At 53.1% G+C, this 17741-nt stretch overlaps 1 protein-coding gene and 1 long non-coding RNA gene across 5 annotated transcripts; one reads left to right on the forward strand and one right to left on the reverse strand.

The window, feature by feature from the left end:
- Positions 1–1777: 1777 nt before the first annotated feature.
- FCGRT (Fc fragment of IgG receptor and transporter) lies at positions 1778–12653 on the reverse strand. 4 transcript variants are annotated; one of them, XM_036307107.1, is made up of 7 exons: positions 12533–12653; positions 11518–11604; positions 10994–11245; positions 9965–10240; positions 4467–4751; positions 3824–3940; positions 1778–2096 (listed from the first exon to the last, which is right to left on the reverse strand). In XM_036307107.1, exons 2-7 carry the CDS (start codon positions 11588–11590, stop codon positions 2020–2022), a joined length of 1080 nt encoding a protein of 359 aa, XP_036163000.1. In that variant the 5' UTR covers positions 11591–11604; positions 12533–12653; the 3' UTR covers positions 1778–2019. The 4 variants fall into 4 exon arrangements, with proteins under 4 accessions (XP_036163000.1, XP_036162999.1, XP_036163002.1 ...); XM_036307106.1 differs by lacking the exon at positions 12533–12653 and adding an exon at positions 12194–12348; XM_036307109.1 differs by lacking the exon at positions 12533–12653 and adding an exon at positions 12194–12347 and having other exon boundaries at positions 4482–4751.
- Positions 8640–10102, forward strand: LOC118655384. The gene is made up of 2 exons (XR_004967261.1): positions 8640–8964; positions 9463–10102. It is a non-coding gene; the product is annotated as an uncharacterized LOC118655384 (long non-coding RNA).
- Positions 12654–17741: the final 5088 nt, after the last annotated feature.

Below are 17741 nucleotides of genomic sequence, written 5' to 3' on the forward strand. Positions count from 1 at the left end.
CGAACTACAACTCCCGGCAGGCCTCGGGGCGCCCAGCCTACAACTCCAGTTGTTGTCGCTCTAAAGCCTCATGGGAGGTTTATTTTTATCTCCCTTTGTTTAAGAAAGGAGGGAACCCAGGGGCAGAGGAGCCAGCCTCTCCCCTGATAGAGGGGACGACTCTTTATTGTTGTTGCTGCTGCTGAAATCTAGGATTAGCACAATTTTATTTTTTTTTAAAGATTTTTATTGATTTCAGAGAGGAAGGGAGAGGGAGAGCGAGCGATAGAAACATCGATGATGAGAGAATCATTGGTCGGCTGCCTCCTGCCCATCCTACTGGGGACCAAGCCAGCAACCTGGGCATGTGCCCTTGACCGGAATGGAATCGAACCCGGGACCCTTCAGTCTACAGGCCGACAGCTCTATTCACTGAGCCAAACCAGCTAGGGCAGTGGTCGGCAAACTGCGGCTCAGCAATCCGCGGCTCTTTGGCCCCGAGTGTGGCTCTTCCACAAAATACCGACTTCTGCACATGGGCCACGAAGTTTCAATCACATTGTACGTGCGGGCCCGCACGTGGTATTTTGTGGAAGAGCCACACTCAGGGGGCCAAAGAGCCGCATGTGGCTCGCAAGCCGCGGTTTGCCGACCACGGAGCTAGGGCGAGGGAACAACTCTTCTGCTCCACGAAAGGAGTCAGGTCAGACTCCAGCCAAGAATTCCTCCAAATGTTCTGGCCGGAAAGCTCAGTTGGTTAATGTTGTCCCATCCCCGGTCAGGGCACATGCAAGAAGCAACCAATGAATGCATAAATAACTGGGAAAACAAATCGGTGTTTCCCTCTCTTTCTCAAATCAACAATATTTTAATAAAAAAGCTGTGGTACATCTACACCATGGAATACTACGCAGCAGTGAAAAAGAAGGATCTCTTACCCTTTGAGACAGCGTGCGGGGACCTGGAGAGTATTGTGCTAAGGGAAATAAGCCAGTCAGAGAAAGAGTAGTACCACATGATCTCATTCATGTGTGGAATCTCATGAACAAAATAAACGGATGAGCAAAATAGATCCAGAGACATAGAAGCATGGAAGAGACTGTCGAATCTCAGAGGGAAGGCGGGGGAGGGTGGGAAGAGATGGACCATCGAACTTGTATGCATATATGCATAACCCATGGACACAGACAACAGGGTGGTGAAGGCCAGGACAGGGGGCGGGGGCGGGGGCGGGCTAAAAGGGGTCAATGAGGAAAAAAAGGGAACATATATAATAATTTCAACAAAGATTTTTTTAAAATAAAAACTGTTTTCTTTCCACTCTAAAATACTTTTTTTTTAAGTTCTCAAAATGGCTCAGGGGGTGTGCTCAGTGGTTGAGCATCGACCCATGAACCAGGAGATCACAGTTCCATTCCTGGTCAGGGCACATGCCCAGGTGCGGGCTTGATGCCCAGTAGGGGGTGTGCAGAGGCAGCCAATGGATGATTCTCTCTCATCATTGATGTTTCTCTCTCTCTTTTCTTCTCCTTCCCTCTCTCTGAAACCAATGAAAACACATATATTTTAAAAGTTTTTAAAATGCCTGGCACAGTGTAGGCATTCAGTAAATATTTATAAAATTTATGAATGAAAACATATTATATGACTTGGTGTATAACTGGCAGATTCCACCATGGCAACATGTTGGCCTCAGGGGAGATTGGAAGCCCAGGGCTTACACCACGTATCCCCCCACCCATGCCCTCGCCTCCCCCCACCCCGCCCTGAAAAAGTTGAAATGATGAGGACACAATGATTCAGGCCCAAACTCATGTTATATGTGAATGTGGAAAAGAGCCATATACATTAGGAGGGGACACTGAGGCTGATCACAGGACGAAAAATCCAGAGGGCGGACACCAGGCCCAGGACTCCTTCTGGAGGCTCAGAAATAACAGGATTCCGGGAGGTCTCACAGCATGGAAAGCCCTGGCTGCATTAGCTGGTCACAGCCAGGACGGGGGGTGGTCAGGCAGCTGCTGAGGATGCTGTCACAGCCTAAGAGTCAGCATCCTTGCTTGGCCCAGTGGGCAGGAGGGCACCAAGGTCGTCCCCACGAAGAAGGATCCAAGGGGCTGAGGAAAGAGAAAGGCGGAGGCCATCAGAGCCTCCGGGACCCTCTGGGTCTCCCCCTCCCGTGTGTGTGTGTGTGTGTGTGTGTGTGTGTGTGTGTGTGTGAGTCTGAGCTACTCTATCCCCCTCTGAGCTGAGTGTGTGTGTGTGTGTGTGTGTGAGTCTGAGCTGCTCTATGCCCCTCTGAGTGTGTGTGTGTGTGTGTGTGTGTGTGTGTGTGTGAGTCTGAGCTGCTCTATCCCCCTCTGAGCTGAGTGTGTGTGTGTGTGTGTGTGTGTGAGTCTGAGCTGCTCTATGCCCCTCTGAGTGTGTGTGTGTGTGTGAGTCTGAGCTGCTCTATGCCCCTCTGAGTGTGTGTGTGTGTGTGTGTGTGTGTGTGTGTGAGTCTGAGCTACTCTATCCCCCTCTGAGCTGAGTGTGTGTGTGTGTGTGTGTGTGAGTCTGAGCTGCTCTATGCCCCTCTGAGTGTGTGTGTGTGTGTGTGTGTGTGTGTGAGTCTGAGCTGCTCTATCCCCCTCTGAGCTGAGTGTGTGTGTGTGTGTGTGTGTGTGAGTCTGAGCTGCTCTATGCCCCTCTGAGTGTGTGTGTGTGTGAGTCTGAGCTGCTCTATGCCCCTCTGAGTGTGTGTGTGTGTGTGTGTGTGTGTGTGTGTGAGTCTGAGCTACTCTATCCCCCTCTGAGCTGAGTGTGTGTGTGTGTGTGTGTGTGTGTGTGAGTCTGAGCTGCTCTATCCCCCTCTGAGCTGAGTGTGTGTGTGTGTGTGTGTGTGTGAGTCTGAGCTGCTCTATGCCCCTCTGAGTGTGTGTGTGTGTGTGAGTCTGAGCTGCTCTATGCCCCTCTGAGTGTGTGTGTGTGTGTGTGTGTGTGTGTGTGTGAGTCTGAGCTACTCTATCCCCCTCTGACTGTGTGTGTGTGTGTGTGTGTGTGAGTCTGAGCTACTCTATCCCCCTCTGACTGTGTGTGTGTGTGTGTGTGTGTGAGTCTGAGCTGCTCTATCCCCCTCTGAGTGTGTGTGTGTGTGTGTGTGTGTCTGAGCTGCTCTATCCCCCTCTGAGTGTGTGTGTGTGTGTGTGTGTCTGAGCTGCTCTATCCCCCTCTGAGTGTGTGTGAGTGTGTGTGTGTGTGTGTGTGTGAGTCTGAGCTGCTCTATCCCCCTCTGAGTGTGTGTGTGTGTGTGTGTGTCTGAGCTGCTCTATGCCCCTCTGAGCTGAGTGTGTGTGTGTGTGTGTGTGTGTGTGAGTCTGAGCTGCTCTATGCCCCTCTGAGTGTGTGTGTGTGTGTGAGTCTGAGCTGCTCTATGCCCCTCTGAGTGTGTGTGTGTGTGTGTGTGTGTGTGTGTGAGTCTGAGCTGCTCTATCCCCCTCTGACTGTGTGTGTGTGTGTGTGTGTGAGTCTGAGCTACTCTATCCCCCTCTGAGTGTGTGTGTGTGTGTGTGTGTGTCTGAGCTGCTCTATCCCCCTCTGAGTGTGTGTGTGTGTGTGTGTCTGAGCTGCTCTATCCCCCTCTGAGTGTGTGTGAGTGTGTGTGTGTGTGTGTGTGTGTGTGTCTGAGCTGCTCTATGCCCCTCTGAGCTGAGTGTGTGTGTGTGTGTGAGTCTGAGCTACTCTATCCCCCTCTGAGTCTGTTTCCCGCCTCCAGGTCTCCGTCCCCACCTCTCTCTGTCTAGATCTCTGCTCCTACTTTTTGGGGTCCCTCTCTCTCGGAGTCTCCTCTCTCCCTGCCCCCCACCTGGTAGGCCCCTCTTCATCCTCCACCACAGCACAGCTCCTCCTGCAGCCACTGCCATGAGCAGTAAGAAGCCGATGACGATTCCAACCACTGGCACCATGGACTTGGCTGACGAATCTGCGGCCAGAGAAACGCTGTCAGTGTTCAGTGGACCCTCTGCCCCATGGGAGCCAGGGCAGGGGCTGGGAGCGGGTGTGGGCAGCGGAGAGGCCAGCTAGTGCAAGTTCTGGGCCTGGGCAGGACGCCTCCAGGTGAGAACCAGCCATGGCAAGCGGGGTCTCCGTCACAGGGGCGAGGGCCCTGCAGCCGCAGGGCTGGTGTTAGAACTGGGGAGGTGGGGGGAAAGGGGGGCACAGAGCAGTAGGTCTCTCAGGGCAGGGAAAGGTGGGTCTTGGTGAGGACTGGCAGCAGCAGCAGGACAGAAGGCGGGCAGACTCCGGGAGGACTGCCCATCGTGGTGAACAGGAGGCAGGCAGCAGCAGCCGGGGTGGGGGCGGAGAGGGTAGAGCCCGCGGCCAGAGGGCGGGCAGCTCTGGGAGGAGGGGCAGTGGTGGGGCACGAGGCGGGCAGGACCGGCAGCCGCGGGTGGGGGCGATCAGCCTCGGAGGGGTTTGCTACGGAAACGCCAAGGAAAAGGCCATACCCCGCGGGACCTCACCCAGGCCCACGACGAGGGGCTGCGGCAGCCCCGCGTGCTGCACGACGCAGCGGTAGTGGTGCTCGTCGCCGCTCCGGACGGCCAGCGTGGACCAGGCGTGGAAGGAGCCGTCGCCGTTGGGGCCGAAGTTGCTGTCCCCGGCGCCCACGGCCAGCCCGTTCCGCAGGAAGCGCAGCTGCAGCTCCGGGGGGTAGAAGGAGAAGGCGCTGCAGGTGAGCACCGAGAGGCCGGGGCCGCCGGGCCGGGCCTTCAGGCGCATGGACGGCGGCTCTGCAGACAGACAGCGCGCAGGCCTGAGCCCCCGGACCCGGGTCCCAGGGCCAGCGCCGGGCGGGCTGGACAGGGACCCGGACGGGCCTCCAGTCCTTTCAGCAGGTCCCACCGCGGGCCCTGCACTGCGCTTCGCCTGGAGAATGTGATGGTACAAGGGAGGGACCCGCCCAGGGGGACAGGGACCCAGCTGCCCGCCATCAGGGTACCCGGCCCTCATCCATGCCTCCCTGAGCGCACCTGTGCTGGGCATCCACCGCGCCAGGCGCTCTGAACAGGAGACAAAGTCCCTGCCTTCATGGAGCTTATGCTCTAAGGCAGCGGTTCTCAACCTGTGGGTCGCGACCCCTTTGGGGGTCGAATGACCCTTTCACAGGGGTCGCCTAAGACCATCGGAAATCACAGATATAATGACATATTGTTTTTGTGATGAATCACTACGCTTTCATTATGTTCAATTTGTCACAATGAAAATACATCCTGCACATCAGATATTTACATGACGATTCATAACAGTAGCAAAACTACAGTGATGAAGTAGCAACGAAAATAATTTTATGGTTGGGGGTCACCACCACATGAGGAACTGTATGAAAGGGTCGCGGCATTAGGAAGGTTGAGAACCACTGCTCTAAGGGAAGAGACAAATATTTGTGTACAAATAAATGAAAGAGCAACAGACTCTGAAAGTGGAATGCTGAGGGAGAATAAGACAGACCTACACTCATTACAAAGATAGTAAGAGGGCGCCCTGACCGGTGTGTTCAGTGGTTAGAGCGTCAGCCCGAGAACCCAAGGGTCGCGGGTTCGATTCAGGTCAAGGGCACGTACCTGGGTTTCAGGTTCCCCGCCCCGTCTGGGGTGCATGTGGGAGGCAAGTGATTGATGTGGGCTCTCTCACATCAATGTTTCTCTCTCTTTCTTCTCACCCCTTCCCTCCCCACGCCCTTCCACTCTCTCTAAAATCAATGGAAAAATCCTCCAGTGAGGACTAACAACAAAAAAAAAAAAAGAAAGAAAGAAAGAAAAAAGAAAAGAAGGAAGGAAAAAAAGATAGTAAGAGGGAATTATGAAATATTTCATTCCAGCACATTTGAATGTCCTGGAAAAATCCCTAAGACATACAACTTTCCAAAACTGACATAATAAAATTTGAGTAGTACTAAGTATTTAAAAAATTGAATCCATAAATTCAAACTTTTCAACAAACAAAATGCCAGGCCCAGATGACATCATTGGTGAATTCTTCAAAACAACTAAGAAAGAAATAATCCTGTTCTTACACAAATTCTTCCAGGAAACTGAGAAAAGAGGAAGCTATTCCTAGCATGGTAGCCAGGGCAACCGTGATAACAAAACCTCACAAGGACATAACAAGCAATGGAATTTAAGGCCAATATCTCTCATGCAAATAGACTCAAATCCATTAAAAAAACACATTAACAGATAGAATCAAGTCATTTAAAAAATTTATTTACTTATTTAGCCGAAACCGGTTTGGCTCAGTGGATAGAGTGTTGGCCTGCGGACTGAAAGGTCCCAAGTTCGATTCCGGTCAAGGGCATGTACCTGGGTTGCGGGCACATCCCCCCGATGTTTCTAACTATCTCTCTCCCTTCCTCTCTGTAAAAAAATCAATAAAATATATTTTTAAAAAAAGTATTTTCTTATTTATTGGTAATTCTCACCCGAGGATATTTTTTCCATTGATTTTTAGAGAGAGTGAAAGGGAGGAAGAGAGAGAAAGAGAAACCAATGTGAGAGAGACATATCAATTGGTTGCCTCCAGCATGCACCCCAGCTGGGGGCCAGGGATCCAACCTGCAACCCAAGGATCCATCCTGAAACCTAGGTGCGTGCCCCTGACCAGGAATTGCACCTGAGACCCTTTGGGGCACAGTCCGATGCTCTAACCATTGAGCACCACCGGCCAGGGTAGAAGAATCAAGTCATTTATATGAAAGATAATACAGTATGACCAAGTGAAGTTTACTTGTGAATTTGCGAATACATGATGTTCACTATCACCACTCTATTCAACATTGTACTGGGGATCCCAGCCAGTGCAACAAGATAAGAAAAAGAAATAAACGGTATTAAAATTGCAAAAGAAAATAAAATGGGTCCAATATGACATAATCCAAAAGAAGCTATACAAATTTAATAGAAATAAGTAAATTCAAAAATTTTTCTGGATACAGGGAAATATATAAAAATCAATAGTATTTCACCCTGGCCCGTGTGGCTCAATTGGTTGAGCATTGTCCCATACACCAAAAGGTTGCCAGTTGATTCCAGGTCAGGACCCATGCCCAGGTTGCTGGCTTGATCCCCAGTAGGGGGCCTGCAGGAGGCAGCTGATTGATGTTTAAAAACATATTTAAGCCCTAACCGGTTTGGCTCAGTGGATAGAGCGTTGGCCTGCATACTGAAGGGTCCCAGGTTCAATTCCGGTCAAGGGCATGTACCTTGGTTGCGGGCACATCCCCAGTAGAGGGTGTGTAGGAGGCAGCTGATCGATGTTTCTCTCTCATCGATGTTTCTAACTCTCTATCCCTCTCCCTTCCTCTCTGTAAAAAATCAATAAAATATATATTTAAAAACAAAACAAAACATATTTAAGCCCTAGCTGGTTTGGCTCAGTGGATAGAGTGTCGGCCTGCGAACTGAAGGGTCCCAGGTTCGATTCCTGGTCAGGACACATGCCTGGGTTGTGGGCTCCAACCCCAGTGGGGGGCCTGCAGGAGGCATTGGATCAATGATTCTCTCTCATCATTGATGTTTCTATCTCTCCCTCTCCCTTCCTCTCTGAAATCAATAAAAATCTATTTAAAATAAATAAATATTTTAAAAGGCAATGGTATTCTATAAACTAGCTACAAACAATTAGAAAATGAAATTTTTAGAATGACCATTTACAGAATCATCAAAAAAATGTCAGTACTTAGGAATAAATCTATCCAAGGGTGTAAGACCTCTACCTGGAAAACTGCCAGTTATTACTCAGAGAAGTTAAAGGACTTCAAAACAAGTAAAGGGATATACTGAAACCATGGATTAGAAGACAATGTTGTTAAGATGTCGATTCTCCACATTGACCTACAGATAAAATTTAATTACTATAAAAACCCCAACAGGACTTCTTTTGGGCAGAAATTGACAAGCAGAAATGTAATACAGAAATGCAAATGACACAGAATAACAAAAGCAATAGAGCTGGAAAGCTCAACTACTAGATACCAAAACTTTCCACAAATCTACGTTATTGACTCAATTTCAGTCCAACGGATCAGTGGAATGGAAAAGTGTCTAAAAGCAATTTAGGAAAAAGGCCCCACCGCAGTGCAGTGGGGAAGACGGGATGATGGTCAGCAAACGATGCTGGTTCAACTGGACATCCATGAAGGACACATGAGCCTTGACCCCTGTCCTCACACCATTACATAGAATTAACTCGAGATGAATCATGTAGCTAAATATGAAAGCTATTTACAAATAAGAAAAATATTTACCAATGTCTTTTAGAAGACGACGGGAGAATAGCTTCATGATTTTGAGAAAGGACATATTTATTTTATTTGTAATTTTTAATTTTAGAGAGGGCGTGCAGGCGGCAGCCGATCAGTGAGTCTCTCTTATCACTGATGTTTCTCTCTCTCTCTCCCGCCTCCCTTCCTCTCTGAAATTGATAAAAACATATTTTTTTAAATAATCATTTATCTGCTTAGTGAAAAATGAATTCACAAGATACTACTACACACCCACTAGAATTGTTAAAATGAAAGGCAGTATCAAGTTCTGGCAAACCTGTGGAGCAACTGAAATTCACACACACAGCTGGTGGGCGTACGAAACTGGTTCAACCACTTTGCAAAGAGCACAGCCCCACCTACTGAAGCTAATCCTATACATGGACTATGACTTAACCATTCCACTCAGGGGTATGAAGTCAAAATAAATGAAAATACAGATTCATCCGCGGACATGGACAAAAATGCTCATAGAAGCTTTACTCGTGACAGCCCCCGTCTGGAAAGAAGCCACGCGTTGAGAAACTGTTACGCGCATGCAGTGGCATAGTACTCAGCAATGAAAAAGAACGACGGACACACCCAACAACAGGCTCCCGACACAAGCTGGAGCGAAAGAAGCAAGACACGCGCATAGTTGTATGAAGCTCAAAGGCGGGCAACCCTGTGGCCACAGAAGTCAGGTGAGTTGTTCTCCTTGGGGAGAATTGAATTGGAGGGGACACAAGAAAGTCTCCTGGGGTCCTGGAATGTCCTAGATCTTGATCTGGAGGGCAGGTACTTGGGCACATATAGAAATTAATCGAGCCCGGCCGGTGTGGCTCAATGGTTGGGCGTCAACCTATGAACCAGGAGGTCACGGTTCGATTCCCGGGCAAGGGCATATGCCTGGGTTGTGGGCTCGATCCCCAGTGGGGGGTGTGCAGGAGGCAGCTGATCCATGATTCTCTCTGGTCATGGATGTTTCTATCTCTGTCCCTCTCCCTTCCTCTCTGAAATCAAAAATAATCTGTTTTAAATAAATAAATTGATAGATAAATCGTCCCTCTGACTGCCAGGTGGAGGGTGGTCCGTATGGAAGGCCGAGAGGGAAGCTGGGATGGTAGGGTGGGGGGACCCTAGGGACCAAAGAGCTCCGATTCCAGCCCTTGAGAATCCCCCTGGCCTGTCCCTCTTTACAGCTTGGGTGACATGTGCTGCAGTGGAGGTCACACGAGGCATCATGGGAGCCCCCAGAAGGCAAATGAGAGCCTCATGGACCAGAAGAACAACGTCCCTGGGCGTGACACCAGTGGAACCGGACAGAGTGACAGAGGAGAAGAGAGGGGAGGGCTGGTGTGAGCTCAGGGAACTCTGGGGGACTCCACCTGGCAGAGGGGTGCAGATGGAGAGATGTGAGGCTCAGGAGAGGGACGGGGCCACACCCCCGGGGGCCCCAATACAGGCTGAGGGCCTCGAGCTCTGTCCCCAGGGCTCTGGGAGCCACAGGAGGGCTGTGTGCAGGAGAGGGGCCGGGTCACCTCTGGGGACAGAAAGACCCTCGGGACCCGTGGGGGATGGGCCGGGGTGGGCGGGGCCCTGGAGGCTGGGAGGCCAGGGAAGAGGCTGTGGGAAGAGGACGGGGCCTAAGGTGGGGCGCGGGGACGCAGATCCCTGGATCAGATTCCTCCGGGGGCCGCTCACCCTTCCACTCCAGGTTGCTGCGGCCGGTCTCCAGGTGGCCCAGCAGCCGCTGGGGGCAGGAGGTCAGCAGGAAGTGCCCCTCCTGCCACACGGCGTCCTCGTGCTGCTTCCACTTCTGACTGATGGCCCGCGCCTCGGGCCAGTCTCCATCCCAGTTGCCCGCCTTGGGATCGAACTTCATGAACTCCTCGCCATTCAGGGCGAACGTGGCCACGGCTGACGTGGAGTTGTCAGGGCCCATCTCACAGCCCAGCAGGCCCTGCAGGATATAGGAGCCTGGGGTACCCCCCACAGGTGAGCAGGGCCCAGCAGCAGGGCCCCCCTCCTGCAGATCCAGGACTCAGAACCCCCAGCCCCTCCTCCCTCAGACCCAGGGGTCCAAGCCCCCCAGCCCCTCCTCCCTCAGACCCAGGAGTCCAAACCCCCAGCCCCTCCTCCCTCAGACCCAGGAGTCCAAACCCCCAGCCCCTCCTCCCTCTGACCCAGGAGTCCAGGCCCCCAGCTCCCTCCTCCCTCTGACCCAGGAGTCTAAACCTCCAGCCCCTCCTCCCTCAGACCCAAGAGTTCAGGCCCCCAGCCCCTCCTCCCTCAGACCCAGGGGTCCAGGCCCCCAGCCCCTCCTCCCTCAGACCCAAGAGTTCAGGCCCCCAGCCCCTCCTCCCTCAGACCCAGGGGTCCAGGCCCCCAGCCCCTCCTCCCTCAGACCCAGGAGTCTAAACCCGCAGCCCCTCCTCCCTCTGACCCAGGGGTCCAGGCCCCCAGCTCCCTCCTCCCTCAGACCCAAGAGTTCAGGCCCCCAGCCCCTCCTCCTTCAGACCCAGGGGTCCAGGCCCCCAGCCCCTCCTCCCTCAGACCCAGGAGTCCAGGCCCCCAGCCCCTCCTCCTTCAGACCCAGGAGTCCAAACCCCCAGCCCCTCCTCCCTCAGACCCAGGGGTCCAGGCCCCCAGCTCCCTCCTCCCTCTGACCCAGGAGTCCAGGCCCCCAGCCCCTCCTCCCTTGGACCCAGGGGTCCGACCCCTGCCCCTCACCTCCTTCCTCCAAGACTGTGAAGGCCTCGAGGAAGAGCGCCTGCTTGACCCTGAGGTCGGCCGTCTCCTTCTCCCAGTACCAGGGCAGCTGGCTCTCCCAGATCCAGGCCCCGAAGGGCTCGGCCTGGCCCCGCAGGTCACTGTAGCGCAGGTACTGCTGCGGCCCCAGCCAGCCCGTGGCCCAGAAGGCGGGGGAGCCCGGGGCCGGGGAGGACACGGCGGTCAGGCGGTACAGCAGGGAGCGGTGGCCGTCTGCGGAGACAGGGGAGGGCGCCGGTGGGGCGGGCGGCCCCCGACGGGAGCGCGGCCGGCGCCCCGACAGCCGAGGCAACCCGGCCCGCGGGGACAGACCGGAGACGGGCGCGCACACCCCGAGCGGCACAGGGACCTGGATCGGGGCTCGGGTGCTGCCCCGACCCCCGGGCCGCGGAGGAGAAGGCGGCCAACAAGGTGGAACGCGCGCTCCGGGGGGACTCGGCTCCCGCGCGCCCTTCCCGCCGCCCCGCCCGCCGAGCGCCGCTCACCTGCGCGCAGGGTCCGAGGCAGGAGGACGAGCAGGAGGCAGAGCCCCCAGGGCTGAGGCCGGGGCACCCGCATCCTGGGAGGGCGATCTGGGGCGGGAGGGGGCGCGTGACTCCCGGGGACCCCCGCCCCGCCCCGCCCGCCCCCGACTCCGCGGGGCTCGGCCGCCACGGCCCCCGCGCGGGCGCTGCGGGAGCGGGTTCAGGGCCCCGTCGCGGACCGAGACACGAACGCCCGACGCCTCCGCGAACTTTCACCCCTTAATTGGCTGCCTGTCGGTTAATTAATGACAGAGGCGGGGAGGGCTGCCCCCCGTTCCCCGCCCCGGCCCCGCCCCGCCCGCCCCGGCCCGGGAGCCCCGCCCGGCCCCGCCGCTCCGCCCTCGGACCCGGGACTCTCCGCCCTCGGACCCGGGACTCTCCGCCCTCGGACCCGGGAGCCCGGGCCCCCAGCCGCTCCGCCCTCGGACCCAGGACTCTCCTCCCTCGGACCCAGGACTCTCCGCCCTCGAACCCAGGACTCTCCTCCCTCGGACCCAGGACTCTCCGCCCTCGGACCCAGGACTCTCCGCCCTCGGACCCAGGACTCTCCGCCCTCGGACCCAGGACTCTCCGCCCTCGGACCCAGGAGCCCGGGCCCCAGGCGGTCCGCCCGCGGCGTGCGCCCCGCTCCGCTCACCGCACCGGGATCCCTGCCCGCGCAGCCCAGCTGCTCCCGTGACTGGAGACCCCAGTTCCTCTCTCACATCCTGTCCGGAGACCGTCCCCGACTCGGGAATATGCACCCCGCCCCCCAGCTGCAGGGCACACCCCAGGCCCTGGGCCCAGACTTTGAGTGTTTGTCTCTGCCTGTCTTGAACGTTTTTTTGTCCTTTTTTTTTTTTAATCTGTTTCTCTGTTGCTCCCTGTTTTTTTCATGCTGAGGGTGTGGGCCGCCCGAATGTCAGGACCGAGGTGCGAGCAGACCCACCCTCGGAGCCCAGCACCCAACCCCCCACCCCCGCCCCCGGCCCCTCACCTCATTTACCCCCAGGCCTCCAGCGGCTTCTGCGCTGGGCTCGCTCCAGACGCCGCTGTCAGTAGTTCCTCCTTGCAACCCCTCCCCCGAGAGGCCCGTTAAAGTGCCCTGCACTTCTTTTTTTCTTTTCTTTTTTTTTAAACAGTATTTTTGTTTTAGGATAATGTTTTATTAGTAAAATAAAAACTTTGTATAAAGACATTACAGATCCAAAGCTCTTTTTTTTTTTTTTTTTTTTACACATGTATTGGTTCAAGGTCCAGCTATGCATCAGACACTGAAGGGGCACAGCACATGCAAAGCGAAACGGACACTCAGATTCCACTGCTGCCAAATGACTCCCTTCACGCCAAAGGGGGGGTCTGGCCGGGTCGCTCAGCTGTTCAGAGTGTCCTCCAGATACACTAAGGTTGTGGGTTTCATTCTGGGTCAGGGCACAGACAAGAATCAACAAATGGCCCTGGCTGGTGTTGCTCAATGGTTAGACCGTCCGCCCACACAGGAAAGGGTCTCGGGTTCGATTCCCTGCCAAGGGCATGTATCTGGGCTGCAGGTTCAATCCCGGGCCCGGTCAGGGCGCGTGGAGAGGTAACTAGTCTATGTGTGCCTCTCACACCAATGTTTCTCTCTCTCTGTCTCTCTCTCTCTCTCCCCCTCCCTCCCTCCCTTTTATTCTCTCTAAAAGTCAATGGAAAAAATATCCTTGGGTGAGGATTAACCAAAAAATAAGGGTCGGGGAAACAATGCTTGAAATCTGCCCAGAAACTAAACTGGCAGAGATGTTAACAAACTGGAAAGTCACCCATCAGCAAAAAGACACTTCTCATTGTTCTACAAGTGCGTAAAACCTGGACACGAGCCCAGCCGGCTTGGCTCAGTGGTTGAGCGTCGACCTATTAACCAGGAGGTCACGGTTTGATTCCTGGTCAGGGCACATGCTTGGGTTGCTGGCTCAATCCCCAGTGGGGGGGGGCATGTAGGAGGCAGCCAGTCAATGATTTTCTCTCATTATTGATGTTTCTCTTTCTCTTTTCCTCTCTGAAATCTATAAAAAAAATACTTAAAAAAACCAAACAAACCTTTCCCTAGCTGGCTTGGCTCAGTGGATAGAGCGTCGGCCTGCGAACTGAAGGGTCCCAGGTTCGATTCCTGGTCAGGACACATGCCTGGGTTGTGGGCTCCATCCCCAGTGGGGGGCCTGCAGGAGGCATTGGATCGATGATTCCCTCTCATCATTGATGTTTCTATCTCGCCCTCTCCTTTCCTCTCTAAAATCAATAAAAAAAAAATATAAAAAACAAACAAACAAGCAAACCTGGACATGGACTCTGTAGCTAGCTTATTTCTTTTTTAAAAAAATTATTGATTTCAGAGAGGAAGGGAGAGGGAGAGAGAGATGGAAACATCAATGATGAGAATCATTGACCAGCCGCCTCCTGCATGCCCCCTACTGGGGATAGAGCCCGAAACCCAGGCATGTGCCCTTGACTGGAATCGAACCCAGGACCTTTCAGTCCACAGGCTGACGCTCTATCCACTGAGCCAAACCAGCTAGGGCACCTTTGGGTCTTTAATACCTTCTGACATGATCTCAGCACACAGTCCCAATACACATCACTATACCCTTTTCTATAAAGGACTTGAGCTTCTGGACTTGGGTATCTGCAGGGTGTCCTGGAACAATGCCCACGGATGCCAAGGCACACCAACGCTCCAGTCACCCGCCCCCGGCCCGCACGCCTGCGATAATGCCTCCATTCATTTGCTTTATTGTGAAATGCACAAAACGAAAGATTTACCATTTAATGGAACTTCTCCTGCCTGTGGGTCCCTGACTCTCTCATGTATGTGGGGTTCCCATACGGACGTATGTGTGAAGTTTGGTTATTCTCTCTTGCCAAAAGAAAAAATGACTTCCCATTTAATGACATTTACTGCATTCACAATTGGAACCACCACCCCAAAAAGGAGACCCACACAGCAAGCAACCCTACCTCCCGCCCCCCCAGCACCCCCAGCCCTTGGCGACCACTAATCTGCTCTCTGCGTCTGTGGATCTACCTATTCTGGCCATTTCATGGAAATGAGACCCTCCGATAGCGTAGCCTTTTGTGTCTGATTTCTTTCTTTTTAAAAAAAGGAAATATATTTAAAAAAAGGAAATATAGCCTTACCAGTGTGGCTTAGCGGTTGAGCGTCGGCCTGCGAACCAGGAGGTCACAGTTTGATTCCCGGTCAGGGCACATGCCCGGGTTGTGGGCTCCATCCCCAGTGTGGGGTGGGCAGGAGGCAGCCGATCAATGATTCTCTCTCATCATTGATGTTTCTATCTCTCTCTTCCTTTCCCTTCCTCTCTGAAACCAATAAAAACTATATTTCTTTTTTATTTTATTTTTTTAAATTATTTTAAATATATTTTAATTGATTTCAGAGAGGAAGGGAAAGGAAGAGAGAGATAGAAACATCAATGATGAGAGAGAATCATTGATCGGCTGCCTCCTGCCCACCCCACACTGGGGATCGAGCCCACAACCCTGGCATGTGCCCTGACTGGGAATCAAACTGTGACCTCCTGGTTCATAGGTTGCCGCTCAATCACTGAGCCACGCCGGCCAGGCTTGGCTTCTTTACTTAACATAATGTTTTTGAGTTTTATCCATGTCGTAGCATGTGTCAGAATTTCATTTCTTTTTTTTTTTTAATCCCCACCCAAGGATATTTTTCATTGATTTTTAGAGAGAGTGGAAGAGAGAGGGAAAGACAGAGGGCAATATCGATGCGAGAGAAACACATCAACTGGTTGCCTCCTGCATGAGCCCCGACCAGGAACGGGCTGGGGAGGACCCTGCAACCGAGGTACATGCCCTTGACTGGAATCAAACCCGGGACCCTTTGGTCCATAGGCTGATGCTCTATCCACTGAGCCATGCTGCGTAGGGCAGAACTTCATTCCTTTTTATGGCTGAATAATATTCCATTGCATGGATCTATCACCTTTTGTTTATTCATACATCTGTTGATGGCCGTGTGGGTTGTTTACACTTTGGGGCTATTATAAATAACTAGAGGCCTGGTGGGCGATCAGGGCCCATGGGGGCCTTCTGGCTGGCAGCCGGAGCCTTCTTTCGTTCCGCGCTGCCCCCTGGTGGTTAGCGCACGTCATAGTGAGCGATCAAACTCCCGGTCTCCCGGTCGAACTCCTGAGGACACACTTTGCATATTAGCCTTTTATTTATAGAGAGAGGTGCTTCTGTGGACATTTAGGTACACGTTTTGCTTTGTCGTTAATAGCTGTTTTCAATTCCCTGGGGCACATACTCAAAAATGGAATTGCTAGGTCATATGATGTACTGGTCAAGGTTCTCCATAGAAACAGAACCAACAGGAAGTGTATATACATATATATAGAAAGAGACTTTAAGGAATTGGCTCACATGATTGTGAGGTTTGCTGAGTCTAAACTCCGATAGGGGTGGTGGGCAGGCTGGGGACTCAGGAAAGAGCTGCAGCTGAGAAGTCCGAAGTCAGGCAGGATGGAGAAGCAGGAAGGGCTGATGTGCAGATGAGATGAAGCCCAGCTCAGCTGGTTAGAGTGTCATCTTCATACACCAAGGTTGCGGGTTTGACCCCCAGTCAGGGCACATACCAGGAGCAATCAGTGAATGAAAAATAAATCGAACAACAAATCAATGTTTCTCTCTCCTCCTCCCTTCCTCCTTTCCACTCTCTTTAAAACTCAATTTCTGCTCTAACCGGTTTGGCTCAGTGGATAGAGTGTCAGCCTGCAGACTGAAAGGTCCCAGGTTCGATTCCGGTCAGGGGCATGTACCTTGGTTGCGGGCACATCCCCAGTAGGGAGCGTGCAGGAGGCAGCTGATCGATGTTTCTCTCTCATCGATGTTTCTAATTCTCTATCCCTCTCCCTTCCTCTCTATAAAAAATCAATAAAATATATTAAAAAAAACCCAACTCAATTTCCTGCCCTAACCGGTTTGGCTCAGTGGATAGAGCATCGGCCTGTGGACTCAAGGGTCCCAGGTTCGATTCCACTCAAGGGCATGTACCTTGGTTGCGGGCACATCCCCAGTGGGAGGTGTGCAGGAGGCGGCTGATCGATGTTTCTCTCTCATCGATGTTTCTAACTCTCTGTCCCTCTCCCTCCTCCCTGTAAAAAATCAATAAAAATATATTAAACAACAACAACAACTCAATTTCCTCACATGAGGATTAACAACAACAGCAAAGGGTGAGAGGCTCCCTGAGCTGTCCCAGCACCTGCTACACAGCCCTGGCCGCCCCCACCCCCGCCCCCTAGCTCTGCTGTAATAAGCAGGGTGAACTCGCTGCCTGAGTCCTGCAGGGCCGTCACCAGAGGACCCCGCCCTGCCCTGGGTCGTTGGTAATCTCAGGCCTCCACCCCAGGCTCCTTGGGTCCCCGAAAGTACAGTATCCTGAGGCCCAGCAACAACGTCTGTAACGGCTCCACTAATGTCCCCAGAGGAGTCGGTCCCTCTGTCCCTGGGATGCTCCCAAATGAGTCCTGAGCCCTCAGAGAACCAGCCACTGGGGCCCTCAGCCCCAGGACCTCTCCCCGCCCTTCAGCTTCTGTTGTAAAGCTGAGCCACGCCCCCCACACCCACCCCTGGCTTCTCTCGATTATTGTCCCTCACCAAGTCTTGCCCTATCCAGAACCTCCCCACGAATGCTGGACAGACAGACACAGAGTGTCAGGTAGCTAAGCAGACAGACAGATAATAAAAACACAGACGTCCGGCTGGTGTGGCTCAGTGGTTGAACATTGACCTTTGAACCAGGAGGTTACAGTTTGATTCCGGGTCAGGGCACATGCCTGGGTTGTGGGCTCGATCCCCAGTGTGGGGCGTGCAGGAGGCAGCCGATCAATGATTCTCTCTCATCATTGATGTTTCTATCTCTCTCTCCCTCTCCCTTCCTTTGTTATCATGTCCCAATGGGCCAATCAAAAGTATATATTTAAAAAAATAAAGATACAGATGCACAAGGAGTCAGATAGATGGATAGATGGATGGAAAATTGGAAAATAAAGAGAGATAGACAGACACACAAAACAGATAGTTAGACAGACAGATAGCAAAATCGATAGACAGAAAAATAGAATCAATTAGACAGAGCCCCCAGGACCTGCTATGGCCCCCCTAGCCGGCAGGAAACCATCACTTTCCCAGGAACC

Source organism: Myotis myotis, unplaced genomic scaffold (assembly GCF_014108235.1).
Source record: "Myotis myotis isolate mMyoMyo1 unplaced genomic scaffold, mMyoMyo1.p scaffold_m19_p_45, whole genome shotgun sequence".
NCBI lineage: Eukaryota > Metazoa > Chordata > Mammalia > Chiroptera > Vespertilionidae > Myotis > Myotis myotis.

Excerpts from the sequence above, each read along its gene's own strand:
- FCGRT (XM_036307107.1), bottom strand. The coding sequence starts at position 11,590 with ATGCGGGTGCCCCGGCCTCAGCCCTGGGGGCTCTGCCTCCTGCTCGTC. Across the intron at positions 11,246-11,517 it reads GCCTCGGACCCTGCGCGCAG|ACGGCCACCGCTCCCTGCTG; the intron begins GTGAGCGGCGCT and ends CTGTCTCCGCAG. Across the intron at positions 2,097-3,823 it reads GATGAAGAGGGGCCTACCAG|CCCCTTGGATCCTTCTTCGT; the intron begins GTGGGGGGCAGG and ends CTCTTTCCTCAG.